This window comes from Phymastichus coffea, unplaced genomic scaffold, assembly GCF_024137745.1.
Source record: "Phymastichus coffea isolate CEN01 unplaced genomic scaffold, Cenicafe_Pcof_1.1 PCOF00133, whole genome shotgun sequence".
Taxonomy (NCBI): domain Eukaryota; kingdom Metazoa; phylum Arthropoda; class Insecta; order Hymenoptera; family Eulophidae; genus Phymastichus; species Phymastichus coffea.
In genome coordinates this window covers 90,797-112,781 of record NW_026706944.1, presented here as the reverse complement: position 1 = coordinate 112,781, position 21,985 = coordinate 90,797, and the positions used below count along the sequence as shown (strand labels likewise).

Sequence of the window (21,985 nt, the reverse complement as noted above, 5' to 3'; positions counted from 1 at the left end):
TTAAAAACCGCAGAGCAAAGTACAAGTTAAAAACATATTAAGAGAAAAGTACTATTTTTATCTAAGAATGATTATCTAATCTCACTATGCTCATCGAAAATTAATTGCTTCTGTTAATAATTTAGAATTCATAGACAATGAAATCGGAGTTTGCAGAACATTATCTTCAAGGTTATAAATAATCGAAATATAAAATGTTGAATATCATGCAATTTCAATAAAACTTCTGATTTTTAACACACAAAAAAATAATTATTGTAAATTAGTTAAAATCAACAATTTCAATTCACACGTCCTCAGAAAAATTTCATTATTTTTTTGAAACAAGTGTATATTTTAGAGTACGTAGGATGTGCTGCCAGGAAGCCTCTCCAATGAAAACGCCAACATCAGCTCTTGCGTAAAAATGCGGTTGCATTGCACATTCCACCCTCGGGGCTTGGCATCAAGAATCTTATAACAAGGGTAAACGGGGTAAACGAAAATTCAAAGAAAAACAGCGCAATAAGATTTACAATGTGATAACTTTGAACTTTAATTAATTTCAGTTGCCCAGCAGCTTTTATATTTTCAAAACGTTTTCATTTCGAATCGAACAAAATTTTCTAAGAATTGTTACATCGATTCTGTAACTATTTATGAATCATTACAAATAGTTCTAGTACATGGAAATTTGAGTAGGTTTCACCGATAAACTTTAAAAATGGTTTTTACTTTACAATATTTGCAACTATGCAACATCTATCGCGTCGAAGAAATGGATAACGTTTATTGAACTGGAAGTATTTTTTAGAAGGACAATTTACTAGGGGTATATCGTGTGAAAATTCTGCAATTTTCCATAAGATATCTTGCACTTTGAAAATGAAATGTAAGGAAAAGCTCGACAACGACAAGCTGCGCGTACAACGACGTAATGGCATCCGGAAAATAAAACGGGCAAGACGAGGTCGAAAGCGAAGAGGTGAGATAAATAAGGTGAAAGAAAATGAAATAGTGTTGAGGGACGGAGAGAGAGCGAGTGAAAAAGAGAGCGGCAAAGAAGGTCTGACAAGGGGCGCGTCGGCGTCGTTCTCGCGCTCGATCCGTTTCTCGGACACCGAAAAAGTTTGCGAGCCGTGTCCGAATCGTCGCGTTTCCTTCGGGATCGAAGGAAGAAAACACAAAGAAACTTTTCGATTTCTCGCGATGCGAGCCCGTGAACAGGCTCCGCCGAAGAGCCACATCAAAAAGGGAGACGTCGGCTATTGATACTTTTGCGAGCTTTGTCGTGCTATCGATTACGACTACTCATCATTGTGCGTACTTTCACAAGCGTCGCGCCTATCTGCCCGAGATGTGGGTTCTCCCTTTCGCAAATCGCTCGCAACGAATCTCGAGTGCACGAGCGCATCGGCGGTCGACGGAAAAAATCATAAAAGTCGTGTATACGCAGATAAAGAAGAAACGAAGGAAAAGCGGGCGAACGAGCGGCGGCAAGCGAAGCAACGGCGGGTCGGCAGTTTGTTTACCATTTGAAGCACGTACGGGATCGGAATATAACTGTCGGGCGTAATGCAATAAGAGACCCTTTTGGAGGACAATTGTGGATTTGCAGCGGCGAAGCCAGAGTTTACCGCAGAGCTCGGCATCGGCTAGATCGACCGACACGGTGCCATAACCCTTTCTGCCACCGTGATCCTCGGTATCGGCAGTAAATTTGTCGTTATAGAGCCACCGAAACGAAACTCCTTCCTGATAAACAATTTTACGAGTGCGTTACGCGAGTCGCCGCTCGTCCGATCGGATTTATTTACGCTGCGTGGATTACTGTTACCCTACACGTTGTTCAACTTTTGAGTATTGTATTTCTCCGTTCCCAGTATTACACGAATAAATTCAGCGAGTCGGCCCTATTTGCCGTCCGTTATTTCACTTTTTTCCCTCCAGCGCGTATCATTGTTTCCGTCTTGCGCTTGCGGGTTGTCACGGCGTATCTGGCGCGTCGCGCGCGGCTGAGTTCACCGACTTTCACCATTTGTTTATCTTCCTTTCCAGCGGCAAACACATCCCACCGCCAGCCACACTAAAACATGCTACCCACCTGCACACTGCGCTAGCACTATTGTCACTCGCTCCGCTCGCGAGAGCCCCGTTCGGTCGTTTTGCAGCTCTACCCGCGACAGTTCAACGGCTCTGATCGACAATCAAGTGCGACTGCAAATCTCCTTTCCAACGGACCAACGTACTTTTCAGATATGTCGATTCATGTAAATACCTACATCTGATTCCAAATCTATACGAGATTTCTTTCCTTGTCTTTCTTATTTTGTAAATTCCATCTGCCTCTACTTTTTTTTTTATTTTATTTGTCTGATACGCTACCGCGCCCGACGAAATTTCATTTTGAGCACAACGCAATGCGATAGAGATATCACAAATACGTGACCGAATATGACTTCTCCCGCTGTATATTCCTCAAGTTATCGCGCATGAAAAGTAATTTTATATCCGAATTGCATGCTGTCTTACTTCTTATTATAAAATGTCGCTTCTCCTATTTTTGGCTGACTGTGATGTCGAGAAAAAGGAAGATTATGAAAAGTACTTTGAAACGTCAAATTTTAACGATATCGATAATACAACATTGCAAAGTGAAATTTAGACATTTTAAAAATTTGACTGTTTTGCTGATAATATTTGTTGCGATTTCGCTGATATTCATACGGCGAATACGCGACAACGTCATCGATTTCAGCAAAGAAAAACGTAGAATTCGGAGGTAGAAATGTAAAATGTTTCGAAGCATCGCGGCATGATTCACTTCACAATGAAAAATGCATGGGCGGAAAAGATGCGACGGAGGCTCATCAATATTTCATCGTGATTTTTTAAATGCAGTGTATTGATTGTCGGTGCTTCTCGGACTGCCGAAGCGCGTCCGCGTCGAAAGTTTCGCCGCGGAAGTATTCTATAAGTCTTTTATAATGCATCGGGGCGCGAATCGTAGATGTATAATTGAATTGACGCACGGTACTAGTAGACGAAAATCCAGTTGATAACGACGATATTGACCAGGAGAGTAGAGAGCTCCTTCCTAATTCACCGGTGTAGGCTCGTCCATCGTAATAACTCGCCCCGAGCAGTATTCCCATTGTAGTGTCCATATTCGACCAGTTGGCGATCTTGGAGCACGTTTCTACTAATGGCAACAGATTGCACCCCTGAATTATGACTCCCGCTGGTCCCTAAGCAATTATCCATATAAATCTTGACGTAATACCAATATCGTACTATTTTCCTCCTGAAACGTGCAGCGAGCAGAGAAGTTTGATAGGTTCTGGTGTACTTGACTAGCGATCCAGGTACCGTGCGTGCATCGATGAGTCGTAAGTCTAGCTTTGGGAGCCGCGAAAATCCGATGATGGAACGCGAAATTGGGCATCGACAGGCGCGCGGAGAGAGACACGCGGCGCGAAGCCGCCGTGCGCAGACTTGGGAGAGTCGTGGGCTCGGCGGGCTCGGCGGGGTCGGCGACGGATGGCGGAGGGGTGGAGATTCGGTAGGAGGTCAGGAGCGCCGCGCCGGTATACGCTCCACGTAACGTATCGTACGCGATGGGTGCGCGGCACGTAGCGCGTAGTGGCGGACGGCGGTGGATGACTGGCGTGCGCGCGCGGTGCAAGCGGGCCAGAGCGCGGCAGCGCGCATGCGTCCGGTCGGGCGGCGTGGGCCACTGGCGCCAGTCGTCGTCGCCGTCGTCGTCGCCGCCGTCGTCGTCCTTCCCAGTCGCGCACGAGTGCTCCGCCAGCAGGCTTCATACCGGAGCGCAGCGTCCGGTCGACGCGCGCAGTCGCAAGTCGCGTCGTCGCGCTGGTCGCGAAAGTGCGAGCCGCCGCGGACGATGTGAGCGCGCTGCAAGATGCCGGCCTGTCTCGGCAGGTGGGCCCTGCTGCTGGGCCCACTCGTGCTCGCGCTGCTGCCCCAGCTGCCAGCCGAGAAGAACGAGAATTGTGAGTGAGCGACGCTCGATGTTGTATGCAGTTTTGTGCGCGATTTATGGCCGATTGTAATGCCCCGCCAATCTTTCGTCGCATTCTCACGTTCGCTTGGCTCTTTGTGTCCGCTTCTTGCCGTTCGCTTTGCTTCGCGTGATGCTTTCGTTCCTCGCCAATGGCCTCGCCTCTCTCTCGCTCGCTCGCAACATCAGCTTGCTCATCGACACATCGGCACATTTTTTTAAGCACGTTTCATTTGATTTGTACTCTTTGAACGAGAAAACCGCGCTGCGCTCGGTTGAATAGAGACCAACGACACGCCGCTTACATTTCCGTGTTTGATAAACATTAATCTAACCAAAGTAACTTGACGCGCGTGCCGACGACGTGGACTCGAATCGTCCACGTGCTGAAAATCTGTCTTTCTTCGACGAAACTTTTGCAGCGTATCGTACGAAGCAAGCCAAGTTGGTTTCGATCGCCCTTTTCTTCCCTTCCTTTATTCGGCGCTTCGCAAAAGTAGCAAAGGGAAATATTGGACGGAGCAGAAGAGCCGCTGATGGTCGCTTGACACAGATACGCGAACGCCGCGACGGCACTCGCCGAAGAAAGAAGTCGGGGAGAGAGAAGAAAGGAAGATTGCGCGAGCTTGTGCCGCCTGGCGGTTCGCGAGGTGGAAGTCGGTTGATTAGCGCTAGCTGTCCTCGGCCGCGTGCGAGTCGTTAGCTCCGAAGGGGAAATACGCCGGCAGAGTGCGAGCGCCGAGAGAATAATATTGATCGAGTTGAGGGGGGCTTACATCGAGCGAGAGAAAGAGCGAGAGAGAGAGAGAGAGAGACGGGCGGCAGTGTGACACGAGCGAACATACGCCGCCCGCGCTCACGGAGCGAGGGGCGAGAAGGGCGGCTGGATTTCGAGAGGGGTGGCCAAGCGAGCGCGAGAGCGGAGGGGGCTACTGCTGCCGAGCAGGGCTAACGCGCCACACCACGGCCTACCATGTTAAACGCTTACTTTCTCTCTCTCTCTCTCTCGCTCCAATACCTTGCTCTTTTTAACATCAATACTTTCATCAGTTTCGCCTGCTTTTTAAGCTTCATTTTTCAATTTGTTTCGAGCTCGTTCTTTCCAGAATCATTATTTTTTGTCATACCGCACGCGCAGAGCTGTGCGACAGGCCGCGTAAGCGCCATGAGAGAATGATTTGTCGCGAAACACATCAAAAGAATTTTCCCAGCGTGAAAAACAGTGTTTACGTTTTTTTTCTTTTTTTTTCTTTCTTTTTTTTTTCGAAGGAAAACACGAAAAACGAATGGAGAATCGATATTTTCAGTGGCGGCGGGCCGCGGTATCGCAACAGCGACAACCTCGCTCGAGTTATTTCCGTAGAATATTTTTCAAATACACACGCGACACTATACACACAACAAATTATAACGTTTGATCGATTGTAAGCTTCGGTGAGCCCGCTCATTGAATATTCAGTCGTTTGAATTTCCGTGATGGATATGCGTTTGTTGAAGTATGCTAAATTATCGAAGACTTCTTTTCGTTGGTTTCAACCACGGGGTTGACATTGTTGCTACGGCATAATTTGTATGCTTGAAATTAATTAAATGAAAACAAAGCATAGCTATGCAGCGTGTCTAGCATTTCTCCATACTCGTATATTATTTAACCGGAGTATCTTTGTTTAATACAATTAACCACGGGAAAAGGAATGGCAAATCATGTACCGGCAAAGCTGTGTAAATGTCAGGCTAATTAAAATTTACGTAACGACGTGGTGTGCATTTTGGCGCGATATTTTTCCATTTCGCAAATTTGCACGTTAAAGAAAGGGGAAAAAAGGGATTCAGCACCAAGCGTATGACGGGGCAGCGCGTTATCGATTAAATTCTTCATCCTTTTAATTTTTTTCCCGAAGATCTATTTCACGGAACGTCGACTTTAAACGGGTCCGTCGACTCGAGATATATATGAAGCGCTGAGCCCCGTCATTCCAAATCGTTGTATAATCCCAGCCCTCGATATTTGATAGTTGGAAGTTCCGGAGAAAATATAACGCGTGGGAAATGAGTTTCGAACGAGAGCGCGCGTAATTACGCTGGAATGAAAAGTTTTATGTTACGCAGTCCCGAACTGATTTGCCAGGTTGTCGCCTCCGAAGATCAGCCTCTTCGGAGCAAAAAGCGAACGAGGAACTCTACGAATAGCCGTCATTTTAAGCTTCATTCTCTCGTTCGGCCAGCAATTGGTCGGATAATTATACTTGATTAAATTTCCACATGCCAATTCGTTACTGGCAATGGCAATTTATTGAAAAGTTTGGGCACAATTAGCGAAATCTCGAGTGGACCATTGATTCGTCAGCGGGCAAGAACTCGTCAAGTTTTTTAGAACCGATTGAAAGTAAAGTTAGAAATACGAGGAGCAGGATGCCGATAAGTACTTTCGAATCACTATAGGCCAGATCGTAAAAACACACTGAAAAATCTGGGTTGCATAATTACTGTCGAGAAACCGTTCAACCCCGAAAGCCCAAAAGAGTCGCGCCTCGGTTTTAAAAGTACAATGGAAGCGCGGCGACGGAAGCGGCCGAAGAAAAAGGATAAGAGGAGATTAAGGATTACGCGAGAGAAGGATAGCCTTTCATCGGAACAAAAGTCGACGAGAAGGGTAGGAGAGGAGAGAGGGGAGGACACGGTTCGCTCAAAGGCTCCTCGCAATATACATGGCGCGAGCGAAGGAGGGCGGTGATGGCGACGCGAATAATAGCACCGACATAGGTATAGATAATGAGGAGGAAATTGAACGGTCTGGGTCCACGTCTTGGAATCCGGGTAGCCGTGTCGCGTCAAAGGCACGTACGACATCATCGCGCGTCGAGCGAGGCCGGCAAAATGAGAAGCAGTCGAAACTCCGCGACTGACGGATAAAAAGGCATATACAGCTGGCAGCTCCGCGGAGAAAGAGATCCTTCTTGTCGCGGGTAAATCTGGCGCGGAAGCCATAAATATTCCGCCTAAATGAATAAGCAGAGGAGGGGCGGGGGGAGGCAGGCGACGGAAGTGGGGAAAGCTGCTGCGCTTGGCGGAATAAAATTGTCGGGCCCGCGGGCGTCGTCGTCGCGCGGACGAGTGCAGAATCGCAAAGTGACGCTTCACTTAGGCCCGCTCACGTACTCGTCACATGATCGCTCGCCCGATAAGATGCCCGATCGCTCATCCGCGTGTACACGCGCGCTCTCTCCGTTTAACGTCGGCACTTGCCACTTGCCGATATACGTTATGCGACGCACACTCGCCCATATTATACGTACCTCCACGCCTCGCGCTCGCATGAATAACGCACCCGTCAAAACTACACTTTCTCGCCTATTTGCCACTCCATTTGTACGTCACGCGCAATTGTAGATTTATTTTTCAGTCGGCTGCTCTGTGCTGAAATCAACTCGATTGTTGCATTTCAAATGGGTTCGTTCTTTTGGACGTTTTATCCGCGTATATATGCGCGCAGCTTTCTGCAAAAGTGTTTCCGCTTCTCAATTACCATTTTTCAAAGTTCGTTGGGGCTTGTCTGCGATCGAAACGTCTTGCTTTTCGTTATTAATTTCCTTTTGATAAAAGAATTCGTTCGTGCAGTCTCAACTTTTGTCAAGCATTTCTAATGTGTAAGACGCGTTCTAAGGACAGTTTTCCATTATTAACCTTATCTTTTGCAGACTTGTGACGGAGAGAGAAAACGAGATAATAATTTCTTATTTCGAAGGAAAATGAACGCGCTGCTGATATTGTATTTCACAGGCAGAATTTGTTGTGCAAAGAGTTGAAAGCTTGCAAGCACGGATGCGTCTATTACGATTCACAGATATCGGATTATAAGCAGTAATTTCAAATTCGCCGGCAGAATAAATTACTCCAACTTTTGATGAATACTTGAATACACTTTGTGAGTTCGGCGGCAGCGCGTATTTCATTTGCAGTTAAATATGTTGGAATAAAAGAGAAAAGAAAAGAACAAAGAATCTCGTCGGCGAGTAATAATCAGGATGGGCCAGCGCTCGATGCATAATTAACGAAGGCGAGAGTTCGTTGTTCGGGGAAACGGGTCGGGGCACTTTAAAAATATCCGTAACCCGCAATTGAAGTTGACGGTGAGCTCAGGCTTTCTGCAACTTTGCCAGTCCCGCATCTCATCAGAGCACCGCGGCCATTAATTGCGCGCGGCCGTCCACTCGCTCTCGCTCACGAATTTCAGTTGACCCTTTTCCTCCACCTCCCTCATTTTCGCGTTCAGTCATCTCGAGCACAGACGCGATACCACTTTCCCTTTTCCTTGCCTGCGCTGAGACTGCCAGCAGTGCCAATGCCGTAATCGACCCCCATTATTCTATCTACCACATTAAACTCCTATATTGGATCGCTTTTTGGGATTTTCTTACTTTCGTTATGAGAAATCCTTCAAATTCATACTCATTCCACTCTTCCAATTCATATATTTTATATATTTTTAGCGGATTACAATGCACGTTGTGCTCGAAGCTCATAAAAATAGCTGTGAAGGACAAATAAACTGATTCTAAAGCCGTAACATCAAGTAACTATAACTCGCTGCTCCATTGTGAATATTTCAACGTCGCGTCGAAAGAGAAGTTTGCTATTCAAATCACTTTAGATTACGGAAAGTTTTGAAAAAATAAAATGCAACAAAAGCAAAAAACTTCACGTGCCCGACTCCGTCATTGTTGAAATACCTCTCGCGCGGATTTCCAATCTGAAACTAATACTTGCGGTGCTAAAAGATTTTCTCTTTTTGGTCAGCAACAAAATACTCGCGCTGTAAGACGAGCCGTGCACTCGAAAACACAGTCGGAAGCAGAGAAAGAGAGAGAGAGAGATAGAGAGAGAGAAACAGTTTTTCTTTCAAAGCAGGCGACAAAAGAATGCGACTGCATATAACCGCTCGCGTGACAGCTAAGAGCCCGCAAGCAAAGGTCCACGTCTATAGCGTGCATGCGTACGTGACAGAGTTTCCCCCTTCTTTCTCGAGTGTATGCATGTGTGTGCACATGCAACGACGAGAGAGAGAGAGAGAGAGAGAGAAAGAGAGGTAAAGTTCATGAATGACTTGTTTGAAAGTCGTGAGCTTTTAAACAGTTTCCCCACGCACTGCGCGCGCATAGCTAATTACGCGACGAAGCTTAAATCGTCCGGATGTATACAGATGTGGTTTCTATATGATCGTGACGCTCCGCGTCTACGCTTCTTTTTCTTTCTTTTTTTTTAATTAATTTCCAGCAGAGATAACTCATTTTAGCTTTGCTGATACGTTGCCTCATGCTCGTATTTGATGAATGCGGTTGCATTCCGAGTGATTAGTTTTTCCTATCTCATACATCATACATTTCATTCGCTGATATTTTGCTCTCGAAATACGGGAGAGTATAGAGCTAAATCTACTAGCTTTACAAATATTATTCGGAATTGAAGGTATCATTGATTGGATGAGAAGACACATACTCGAAAAATGTCTCGAGTACTTCTCACGTTAGAAGTATTTGTATGCGTGAATGCGTGATCGATCAAAATTACATGATTGCCCAATAGCTGCTAAATCCTCCAATTTTCGCGTACGTTAGCGAGTTCGTAACAATGGTTCTAAGTATGGTTACTAAGTATTTAGCTGGTTAACTATTCAAATAACAGTTTCTGCGAACGTCCCTCAGGCATACTGATCGCAAACCCAACTAACTCTCCTGTCTTCTCTTCTCTTTCTCTCTCTCTAATTTCTAGAATTTCATCTGATTATCTAATTTGAAAAGTTTTATTAATTATATTCGCATTGTCTTGTCTTCTCGTCGGACTGACCATTTACCACAAATGTTGTGAGCGTTAACTTTTGCTAATTTGCAACAGCAGTCGCGACGTTTCAACGTGATACATTTTAACAATGTTACAAAGCGAAGGAACTAAATTTTTGCCTTCCTTCTAATGTAATAAGCAATTCTGCTATCGATAAAGTAGAAATATAACTTGAAATGCCATAAAATGACTTTATTGTAATTTTATCCGATCGCACACAATAAATTTTTCGATTCCCAAAGCTAATGTTATTTTCAAATGTAGTGGCCGCAATTGCAAATAAAAGAAAATACTCGTCAAAGAGTAATTTATTTAACGTTCACCTGGCATATATGTCCGGATCCATCGAAGCGAAGAAAAAAAAAATAGCACTGAAATTCTATTATGCCCACTCGTCATCTACCCGTTCCCGTGAATGGCGTTATATCTCTGACGATTTAGCCCCGGCTAGCCGTACTCGTATATCAAGCGAGAGCATTCTCGTTGTTGGCTTGTTTTTCGCTCGCGTTAGCCCCTCGTTTGTCGCAAAAGAGCTGCGCCCGACAGGTGAACGCGATCGATCGCCGTCGTTTCCGTTAATAGACCTCGCACTAATGCGCTTTTAATGAGAGCGTTTTCCCTCCCTCTTCCTATACATAGCCGCGTGGCTTTTCCATTTCATTACGTCTTTCTTTCTTCCATGTTTTTTTTAGCGAGCAAGAGCTGCTTCCCTTGTTCTTTCAATTAATCGAGCGTATTATTTTGCGCTTGTTTCAGACCTGATAAGCGACCTCTGCAAGAATCACTTCTTGCGAGATCTCTACAGGAAAATCGATGGGGCGGTACTCACGTCGCAGAACGAGAGGAACCTCGACTGCGCAGTCACATTCCAGACGCACAGCATACTCCAGCGATTCATGCTCAAGTTCGATCGTTTGCAACTCGATTGCAACGATCACCTCTACATCTACGATGGAGCTCATTCCGTGGGAAGCTTTAAGGTTAGTATAACTCTACTCGATGACTTTTCTTGCACGTTATACGAGCCCGTTTATCCAGCTGACAATGTTCGAAGATTTATGCGACACGCATAATTGAAGCTCCAATTTTTTCTCAAATGAATAAACTTTGTCATAAACATTTCACTTTATTTGTACTCCATCAATATTGCGATTTAGAATTTCTATTATAATTCTTCTAGAAGCTTAGAACCGTATTGGCAGATGAGTTATGACTGAAGTCTATTTCGAGTGGAATTCAATCACGGTAATTTTAATTAAATAGAATATAAGAGTTTTTAAATAAGACCGCATAAAAGTGGAGCGATCAATATTCTGTACACCGCGTCGATAATCGCAAATGAAAAAATGATGCAATGTGTCTGAGAAAAGAAATGTACAACGCAATGGTCAAACGCTCACCGAGAATTTTAGCGCTTAACAAATGGCTAATTGATAGCTTTTAATTGGTATGTCTATTGTCACGAATAAATAGGTAAGACGCAGTAATTTCCAGGCAGACGCTCTTAATTGAGAATAAAAATTAAAAGGCAATCTTCGCGAACGAAGCTTCAGCCGGTAAAAAGAGGCGATCATTTATTAACCATTACCATGGCGTCGAACGTCATTAATCAGCGTACGACCGATAATTGAGCGACGCCCGCGCGAAATCGGACAATTCTTTTCTGTCCTTCTTGCGCCTCGCGATTTACCCCCGCTCGAAACGAATGGGCCCATAGCAGTAGCGCGCGAATTTTAACGCGACGCGACATTACAAATTCCGAGCAGGAGCAGACTCGAAAGTTGGTCCATTAATCAAGTATCGTTTTCCTCTCGCTTCCTCATTTTTCCCTTTACACCCCCAACCCCTCTCTCTCTCTCTCTCTCTCTCTCTCTCTCTCTCTCTCTCTATCTCTCACTCTCGCGCGCGCGCACTACGTGCTGCATTCTTTCCTTTGAGTATCAAAACTTTCTCTCTGGTCTCGAGGGGCTCGAAAAATGTTACCTCGCTCCCCGCAGAATACCAAGATGATGTAATAAGTTAAGACAAAGAATTTACACAGCCGGCGAGACTGCAGCCTTTCTCTTCCTCTTCTCTTTTTTTTAGCTGCTACGAACCATAAAGTTATTTCCAGTCATGTCGAGAGCTTCTTAAGTTACATTGATTGCGGCTTCATGTTATTGATTAGGTTCGAAGTCAGCTTTTTATGTTATTAATGGACATTACTGTCTCGTCGATGTTATTGGCTCTACAGTCCGAGCTCACTCTTGATTTCGGGCAAGGATGCGCATCAATCAACAGCTCGTGTAGATAATCATTTAGACTCTCTAGATTAACTTTTATCTCGATCTCTTTCCAGCTTTTTGCCTTGCTAAGATGTTTGGTCGAACGAAAACATTGTCCTTTCAATATCTACATGTATACTTTTTATTTCTTACGCCACATCTTCCCAAGTCGTATCGCCTAACGACTGGCTTGACGTGTTTTTTCTTTTTTTTTTTTGCCGCGAGTCGTTAAATATTTTACGAGTAACAGGTTCCGTCGTTATAAAAGTCTAACTTATTATCCCGTGCCCAACACAAAATTTACGAATCATAACGACACAAAATTAAATTTTAACTCACAGATTATAAGTAGCGGAATTAATTTTTCACGGCACACTATAGCCAGCTCGCACACTCTCTGCTCTCAAGTATCACATTCCGCAAGTGCATTATATACGAGCTTCATCAAATTCATTGAAACTAAAGCCGCATAACCTTTGAAGTATATACAGTCGTTGCAATAACATGCCGACGACGTAATTAACAGTACATATATATCGCGGTAAAGTCCCAACGGCGGAAAAAAAAGGGAAGGCTATAATTATAAAAAAAGAGAAAAAGAAAAAAAATACGTATGGAGGTATATATTCCGAAGTGCTTGCAGCCTACTAAGGAAAGCAAAAGGTAGGGGAGAAAGACAAGGAAAATAAGAGCGAGGGGTAGCGCTAAAAAACAAAAGAAAAAAAGACGCTAAATAAAAAGGAAGATCCGCGAGCGGCTACACGTAGGCGGACAGTATCTGCCAACGAGTTTTGCGTAATGCCGGGTTAACTTTAATCTTTTTTATGGTCTGCGTAATGGGCCGTTAAGCGTGCCTTTATTGCAGTGTATTTTTTTTTTCTTCTCTGCTGCACTCCGCGCCCTTCCAAACAAGCACGCGCCGGCATATAACATAAGCTTCAATGTGCATACCTTCGCCTACGCCTGATTTTACAATGGTACTTTCGCGCGTCCGCGCGCACGTGCTTCCTTGTATTCCTTTAGTACCACTGGCCATTACCACTTGGAATCCCATAATTGCGTCGACTCTAGTCCCGTAAAAAGCTGCGAGTGATAAAATAGCGCGTTGCCGGACGACAATAAAAACGCCTTGGAATTAATTAAACAAAATGTTTCCTGATTCATCGCGGACTTCTCATTGGTCTGATCATTGATATTACTGTGTGATCACTGACTCGTTGCTGCCGCATCTAAATGTGTCAAGAAGGCTGTCGACGATGACCTATTTTTCGCGTGAAATAATGCACGTTCACTATGCCAATGATCGATCGATAGTTTTTCAAAATAGACGTTTGTTGGCTTCGCATTTTTTATCTCAAATGAACGGATATAGGACTATTGCATTGTCGGGGGGTCAGAGAGATGATCGAAAGGCTTTATCGGGCCAGCAATTGTTCGCGAGCTTTTTCACGATCTCGAATATAAGATAGAGCCTCAGGCTGTTTAGCAAGTTTACGCAATAACGTAAGTCCTCTCGCCGAACGGTAACGAAGAGCTTGGCGAAAAGAGATTGGTGGGAAATCGTGTTGAAAGAGAGGGACTGACGGAAAGCGCTCGTCGCTGTTCCCAAATCTGTAGGCAGCAGCGCTGCGAGGTATACGACGTTCGGCGTGTCCCGCGAGGCGAGCCACAGTCGGGCAGAAAAGTTTCGCGTGTAGCTGCAAATAACTCGGTACTTTTTTGCAGCCAAAGTCGCTGCCGAGCGCGCCGGCTAGTGTCTTTGTCGCTCGACGACGCGGACGTGACACATCCACTGCGAGACATTGAGTTTGGGCTAACGGCTCAAGTTATACGTGTGTGTGTGTGTGTGTGTGTGTGTGTGTGTGTGTGTATATTTGTACTCTGGCGGTATAAACAAGCTCGTAGCTCTCGCCAAACCGCTCGGGATATAAGCCATACTTGGAAAGTGCAATTACAGAACATTGATCGCTCCACCCGAGAATTATTGTTTTAATTACGTCGACTTCTGTAATACAGCGGCTCTCTTGAAAAATTACCCACACAACGCTCGTTCATCTTCTTTTCACCTCTTCACCCTGGCCGGGGCTTGCGCTATTCGGGCTCGGTTTTTCGCCTAAAAGTTCGACTCTGCCGGTGGATTACATCTGCCGCTGCTGCCGTATCGATCGCTCCAGTTGTGCCATCAGTCGCGGCCGCAATTTCACCGAGAGAGCTTGCAAGCTCGGCTCGGAGTCGAGTCGGGCGCGATTGTAATCCCCGCGACGAGGTAGGCGACATCGGTAGGCGCGGCGGCGACAGCCTCTCGCGTACGTCGCGTGCATGTATCGACGCGGCGAGGGAAATGCGGCGGCGCGTGCGTGTAATTACAGTTGCGGCTGTAGCAGTTTACTTAGCCGTGCACCAGCTATCCACCTCGTCAGTTGCAATATCGCGCGCGAGAAACTTTTCGGCGGAAACGCGGCGGCACGCGGGGCGAAGATTCAGCCCGCGGCGCATTCCATTCATCAGCGCCGAACAGCAGCAGCAGCACATTCGGGTAGCACGGTGTATAGTAGGCGTTCGCTAGCAGCAGCAGCAGCAGCCCGACTAATTACACGCTCCGAGTGAGATTAAAGAAGCTCCGCCGAGCTCTTCCTTCATTTCTCGGCCCGTGGAGTTCCGATGGCACGCGCGCACACACAGGCGACGCGAGCCTAGCTGCTCCCTCCCTATACCCGTCTTCTTCTTTTTCCCACTCCGCTTATCTGGCCGAGAGAGAATCTTTATAACCGGGTAATTTTTTAGTCGCAAGTTCATTTCGCGCCTCCATCGCTCGTGCCGCTACAGTCGGTTAAATGCTATTTTACGCCGTGCGACGCTGCTGCTGACTTTTGATGAATAACTGATGACCAGTTTGCCGCCCCGTAGCTGCCTTTTTACACGGACCTGTCAATTTTCACCTCTCTTCGTCTACTCGAGCTATAAGCCACTTATCTACGCGTATACTCGCCACAGTATAGCCTTCTTTGCACTGCTACTGCTGTCGGCGTTGAATTTCTCACGCTCACCGGCTAAACTCCAACTCAACTCGTTATTTACTTCAATGATTGAGACCAAACTTGCGCAAATCTGCAATTACTCAAGTTTTTATAGCATTCCAGCACGAGTTCAGGTGACAGTATCTTTTGTAACTTTCAACTAACTTATCTCTTCTTGGCTTTTTCAAACAAGTTGGAAAGAATTTACTTAGCTCTAGAAGCGTTAATGAAAATTCACTAGATATAAAATTGAATCCGACCCCTTCAACTCAGATTATTAATGTGGATACTAAAAATATTTTATTGGCACGGTGTACTAACCGTAGTAATCATGTTTTCATTAGAGCCACAAATGATTATTTTACATTTGAAATGTGATTGGTAGTATCCGACTATCGTAGTCTGGTAACAACAAACTAATTGACCGATGAAGCTGCTCGTGCGCGCGTACATAAGCGTTGTTGAAATTGTCGTATAAATTTAATAAAGCCTCGCTATTAAAAATAAAACTGGATACCGAGGAAAAATAAGCAGGAACGTTGAGTAACAATAATAATTGCAGGGCGACACAAGCCAACGACTAAGTGACTGCCGTGCAATTGTAGGATTAAATAATATTTTGGCTAGAATGAAGCCAGGTCTCGGGGTAGCTAACGAGGGCGAAAAAGCAAAAGTACACATCTCGAAAAAAGCCATAAGTAGAGCAGCCGTGAGTACCCGGTGCAAATACGCCAGACACCCGTCGAGGCAGCCCTCCAAAAGAAAAGCTTGCGCGTAGCCTTCACAATGTATGCACACACATAGGCGCGCGCGTTCGTACACAGAGACGCATAGCGGCTGGCTCGCCTAGTATACACATAATGGGACGAGACGAGCGTATGCAGAGAGCGCGCTGCCGCTATATTCTTCCTGTCGCGCGCGGCGAAATTATTGTTCGGTCCCTGGCGCACCAGCGAACGGCGGGAAGGGGCAGCGGGGTTGGGCACTGACATCGCGCGTATGCATCACTTCGACGGCAAATAAAACAAAAGCTCACGCGCTAATGCTCCCTCGCGAGTCCACATAATTCACGCGAACCACCCGGGAATACTAATTTGCGATCTCGGCATTCTATCCCCTTTCCAGCCCCTTTCGCCCCATATCGAGTTTCTAGCGGGCGCCGGATCGAAGCCAGATGCAATTATGATAAACGCGGGGAAGCTTCTTTTTCGGCCGTCCGCTGCCGCCGTCTGAAGCACGAAACCGATTTCGTATGCGTTTACACAAGTTCAGCCCGAACTCAACCTCCGGCAAGCCTGCCTGCGCTGTGCTGCTGATACACGCAAGCTATGAAAAATCAGTGCTTCGCCGCCAATGTCTACACTACCGAAAACAGCCTTGTACGTACAAACAAAAACATTTATCGGCGATACATTGTAAATACCTACCACAGACGATTTTCAAGGAAAAGGAAAAGGAATCATCGACAAATTCTTTCTCGTGAAAATTTATTCAGCTGTATTTTCAAAGCTACGGTTAATCAGTGATTTATCGCGATACCAGCTAGAAAGCGTAGCTTCATTATACCTTGACGCATCGCGCTTGATGTGCACAATTATTTAACTAAATACTACACTTAATAACGCGTATAAGCCTTTCAGAACGACCATGTAAATCAAGGGCACGTCTTTAAATCCATTATCTATTAGGTAATATACAGTCAAAGTTCAAATTTCCCGTTACATGAAAGTTGAGACTGTTTGATTGAATATATCACGCGCAAATTTTAGCTATTACAAATATATTCAAGTTAACATTTCAAATTTAAATATACAAGTATGATGTATCTAATCGAAAGAACTACATTAACGTAAAACGTAACGTTAGAAAAAATGACATGGCGATAAAACAGCTTACAAAAGGGCATAAACTAATGCAGAGTCAGTACAAACCTTCAAGAACTTAATTAAAATAAAGTACTCCCCAGTAGTGAAACATTCAACGTAAATTTGGCGTTGAAAATTTTTTTCTAATAACAAGTTAGCGATTAGTCGAGCTTGTCCGATGATGCATTTATTGATACCATTGCGTATTGATTACGCTTGACAGCAGCCAACTAAGTCAGAAATTTGCAATTATTTTAGCTGGGAAAGTAAAGCGTCGTTTTACGTCGTCTTCCCTACTACGCTGATTTTGGGGAACAAAAATCCAATTATTCGATCGCGATCAATCAAAAAAAGAGCTCGAGCAAAAATGTAAAAAAAAAGAGGAGAGAACGAACGCGCGCAGAGAAACGCAATTCCCCGTCGCGATTTCGATTCCGAATTCAAATGAGTCGCTGGGGCTTGATTCAAGCGTACATGATTAGAATTCAATAAGCGGCGAGCACGCGTGGCAAGTCGGTTCTCCGTCCCGACGGCCGAACGTGAATTCCGCAAGTGCCGATGAAACAAAATAAAAAGCGAGAGAGAAGGAGAAAGGAAAAAGAGAGAAATAACGGTCTGACAAGCGTTAAGTGGATAATTAGAAATGTGTTGGCTGCGATTGAAAGTTTGGCGGACGTCGACGTCGAGGTGGTTCGTCTCAGGGGCGGGCGGCTGCTCGGCCGCTCGACAAGGCAGTAGGCAAGAATGGAGCGAGGTGGGCCGTTATCGATCTGCGCTGCCAAGGGCTGATTCATCTCGAGCAGCTCCGGCCATCGACCTTGTCTTGAACTGCACTTGCCATCGCCGCCGCTGCCTCGCCACCAACCCTATCACAAGCCAACAATGAGCGAATTGCCGTTCGCGTGCGCTCACTTTGCTGGAAAATGACATGTAGCTGTGCAACGTGACGCTATACGCCTTGCTTGTTTACTTTGCTGCCCAAAACTGACGAGCGATTTCCGCTTGCCAATGTGTTTCGCCACTCTGCTCTCATCATCAATTTTCGAATGGCTTTTTAATATACCTATACAATTCGGGTCATTCGCCGCTATAACTGACTACCGTGCAACAATATACTTTGAAATGATTTTTCATAACCGAGAAATCGACAGCGTACATATCAATTTTGAATAATGCATCAGGAGTAGACCGGAAAAACCGGAACTAATGATATTATTGATTTTCAAACGTCGCGGCTGTAAGAGCTAAGTAGTCCGAGTAATGCTGTAGTCAGACTTATACATTCCACGAAATGCCAAGAAACCCCGATACATTCTCATAAAAACAGTATCAGCACAGCGCCAGCAGGCACGACTGCTCTTCGTAAAATATGCAAAGGGCCTAGCAGTAAACTCACGGATAACTCCGCGCAATCGCACGGGTATCAATTTATTCTTTTTCAGCGTTGATTATTCTCGCCTCAAGCTGAAAGCGCCAGCAAAACCGAACTCGCGCACACTCGAAGTAGATAGACTAATTTCGTTGATCCATCGACTCGATGAGTTGAGTTTATGTTGGCTTTGAGATTCTCGAGTATCAGCTTCGCGTCCCCGCATTTCAATCCCAGACGTCCTTGCTTGCCGACCGGCAGAAAGAACACTCGACGAGAGTGTGGTTCGCCTCCCGCCTCTCCCACCTATCCCCTCATCTCCTCAACTCTAGCTCTAGCTACCAGAGAGAAACAACAAAAACAGCAACGTGTAAATGCAGATTAGATGAGTGCGGGCGCTCGCGGAGCCGGAAGATGCATCTAATCTCGGGTACGCATTTTTTATCTCTCTCTCTCGCGCAGACATCTCTTCGCCCTGCCTTTTCCACCTTGTCTAAACTGCTTGGTGTCGACTACTCTGGTATTCTTTGCGCGCCAACGCCATACGCTAAGAGGATGACGCGTTGCTCGTGTCGGTGTGTAGCTTGCCTTATTTACACTTCAAGAAGCGTACACGCCTATCAAAGCAGCCTCGCTTGCCATTTTACAGTCGAACCTGTCAACAATTTCAAACCAGTTCTAAGTACGAAAAACCGCTCAAACGTATGTATCAATATTCCTTGTGGCGTGCGAGTTTACGGAGAGTTTACCATACGTCTCGCTACCGAATGTCATTTCGATTGTGAATAACTTGCGTGATAGATATTTAAATACCCAAACGAGGCATGAAAAAATGAGCGATGCTTATAATAGGAATGAAAATGTCGATGAAACGTCGAATAACGGGTAACGTTTTTTTTTCTCCGCGAACGTTGCTTATTTTGACCATAAAACTCGCAGCAAAGTAACCTATCCGCGGAGCTTGCATATTTGAAAACTTACGAGGTGAATACTCGGTTAAGTTAAGGTGCACACAGGAGAATGCATTATTCTTGCCAATCACAATAAACCAGCGACGTGCATCGAGTGGTGAACCAGCGAGCGCGGCTGGTTAGATAAAAGACGCCGGAAAAGGGGGAGGGGGGAGATGGAAGCGAAAGCCTAGGCTATAGAGGGAGCTTGCACGCACACGGCCACGAGCGTCCAACTAAAAAAATCATTGGACCGTGAATTTGCCGGATCGTCTGCTTTATTTAGCAGGAGGCTTTGCTCAAAATTAATTTGGCCTTTGTGTTGCTTCAACGTTATAGACTCGATGCTATTCTTTGAACACTCTTCAACGTCTCGATAATGATTTATCGAAAGTTGTCGATGGTCAGTCTCTTTGACAAATACGATTTTCCTTCGGTAACAACAAAGTTAGACGATAAAACTACGAAAATATATCTGAAAACTTGGTGGATAATTAGTTACTTGTCGCGAGACGCCGCAGCCGGATTAAATAACTCACTGTAGAAATGGAATGAGCGGGTAAAACAAAGTTAAAGGGAAAATTTGTAGCTGTAGCAACTGTGACATGAAAAACGAGTGGATTATTAAATATGGATGATTTGTGTAGGCAGATAGAGTCGTTTTTAGCAGTTAACTGGAATGGAAAGGACGAAGCGCTTATTATCAGTCGTGCAGCTTACACGCTACAGTGTAACACGCCCAGCAGAGAAGGAATACAGAGAATATGGAATAACGTGGCTCGTGCGCGCGTGAAAGAGAGATAGAGAGAGGAATAGAGATAGGGAGAGAGCAATAAAAGAATAAAATGCAAAGCGAACAAGAAAGCGCTCTCGCGAGCAGAAGTCGCTGCATAAATTATACGAGGTAAAGAGTTATCCATGCGTGTATTTGCGCTAAGCTGCTGGTGCTGCTACTACTTTTGGATGTTTCTCTGTTAGCGAGATTTACTAATGTGCATTCAATTATGCCGACACTTACCATTCACTCGACATCCTATTAAACACCTTTAATCGTTTCCACTCTATCGGTTGGAAATAAAAATTTTACTCATTATACCTTGTCTGATAATGCGTCGACTTATTGACTGATCGAACAGGAGAATAACTGTAAACTCATTAGCCAAATCTGATAAGCACTGTGACAATGTTAATTTTTTGCCTGAGTTACAAGTTATTTTCCTTTTCCAATTTTCAAGCAAGAAAGTACTACTTTGAAAATTGTTAAATTGCCGTAAACTCGTTATTCTTGAGATATAATCATGCACAGTCACAATGAATATATCTCAGAGAGAAGTTGCAGAATCTTTGACTGAAAGGAGAACTTCTGTTTGACTTTACAGGCGGATCTGACGTGCAGAAACACGCTAGAAAGTGTGGGAGCCATCTACACGCACACGAATTTTGTTACTTTGAAATACGTCACAGACGACTGGGGCACGGACGCTAATGGTTTCCGGCTCGTTATTACTGCTGTCAAAGATCCAAGTAAGTAAAGTGTTCCGTACGACCGAGTATAATTTAACCTGGTTTGCTTGCAACGAAATCAAGATACTTGTGTCAAAATCGAAACTCGTGCTGACGATGACGTGTGCCTGAAAGTCTTAATTTTCATAGTGTTTCTATTTCAAATTTTTCTCTTTGTTCCATAATTCATAGCCGATATACGATACAACTTGTATACGCATACAAAATCCGATAAAGCCTTCGCTCTCGAATCTACGACCGTACAATCAAGTGTCGCCGAGCCGACATTCGAAAAATTCTTCGGAGAAGAAAAATAAATTGCAACGAAATGTACGCGATTATGCCATCTTTTAATATTGTCTCTGCGCCTTTTTTAGACTAAGTTTGGCTTGTAAAATGGCAGGCTTTTTCCTCTCAGACGGCGAGGTTTTTTATGCCGACCATTTATTTAAGTTTGGCTTAATTTTAAACCGTTTCACGTTTTCACTACGATTATAACTTGTAACCTTCGTAGTATTAATCACCTAGACATAAGCTGAATGAGTGAGCGCAATCATACTTTTATTGGCGAAAATTATTGTAAAGCGAGCGATTAAAACTATGCAGAATATAACAAACATAGAGTAGAATTTGATCGGAAGGAGAACCGTACAATTAGCTAAAAATGAAAACTGACGCCTTCCACCTCTAGATCCCTTTGAGGGGAAGAAAAGGATGGAGGAGAATAATGCTTTGGTTTCTCGGCTCGTTCGGCAAGCATCATTCAAGTATTAGTCAGAAAGTTCTTGGCTATCAGCGAGGCAAGTTGTCCTTTCGTTATTAACTCGATTCAAGCGCACTTATAATTTCCGATCGTCTAAAAATATTATTCGTTTTTACGATTTGATTTCATTTGTTTATTTATAATTAATAAATACTAATAATTTTTTGTCATAATAATAAATTAGATATAATTTTGTAATAATTTTTTTTATTCTCACTACTCTTATCGCGAACATAAAGAAACTCAAGTGCACTTTTCCACTGCCATAGGTATATTCTAGTTAAATTAGATCGTTATTCCAACGACAATAAGCTTTGATATTATAAACGTCAATTAATTTGTTGAACCATTTTTTTTTTTACAAACTCGATCGAACTCATCGGCTGCAGCTATATGTGATTCCCATCCATTAAAAA

At 44.6% G+C, this 21,985-nt stretch overlaps 1 protein-coding gene across 1 annotated transcript in view; it reads left to right on the top strand.

The window, feature by feature from the left end:
- The window catches only part of LOC131671704 (uncharacterized), a 118,868-nt gene that overhangs the window by 73,198 nt on the left and 23,685 nt on the right, over positions 1–21,985 (top strand). Inside the window, exons 2-3 of the mRNA XM_058948323.1 lie at positions 10,595–10,818; positions 20,683–20,827. Coding sequence (XP_058804306.1) covers positions 10,595–10,818; positions 20,683–20,827 — 369 coding nt within the window. The remainder of the gene's footprint in view (positions 1–10,594; positions 10,819–20,682; positions 20,828–21,985) is intronic.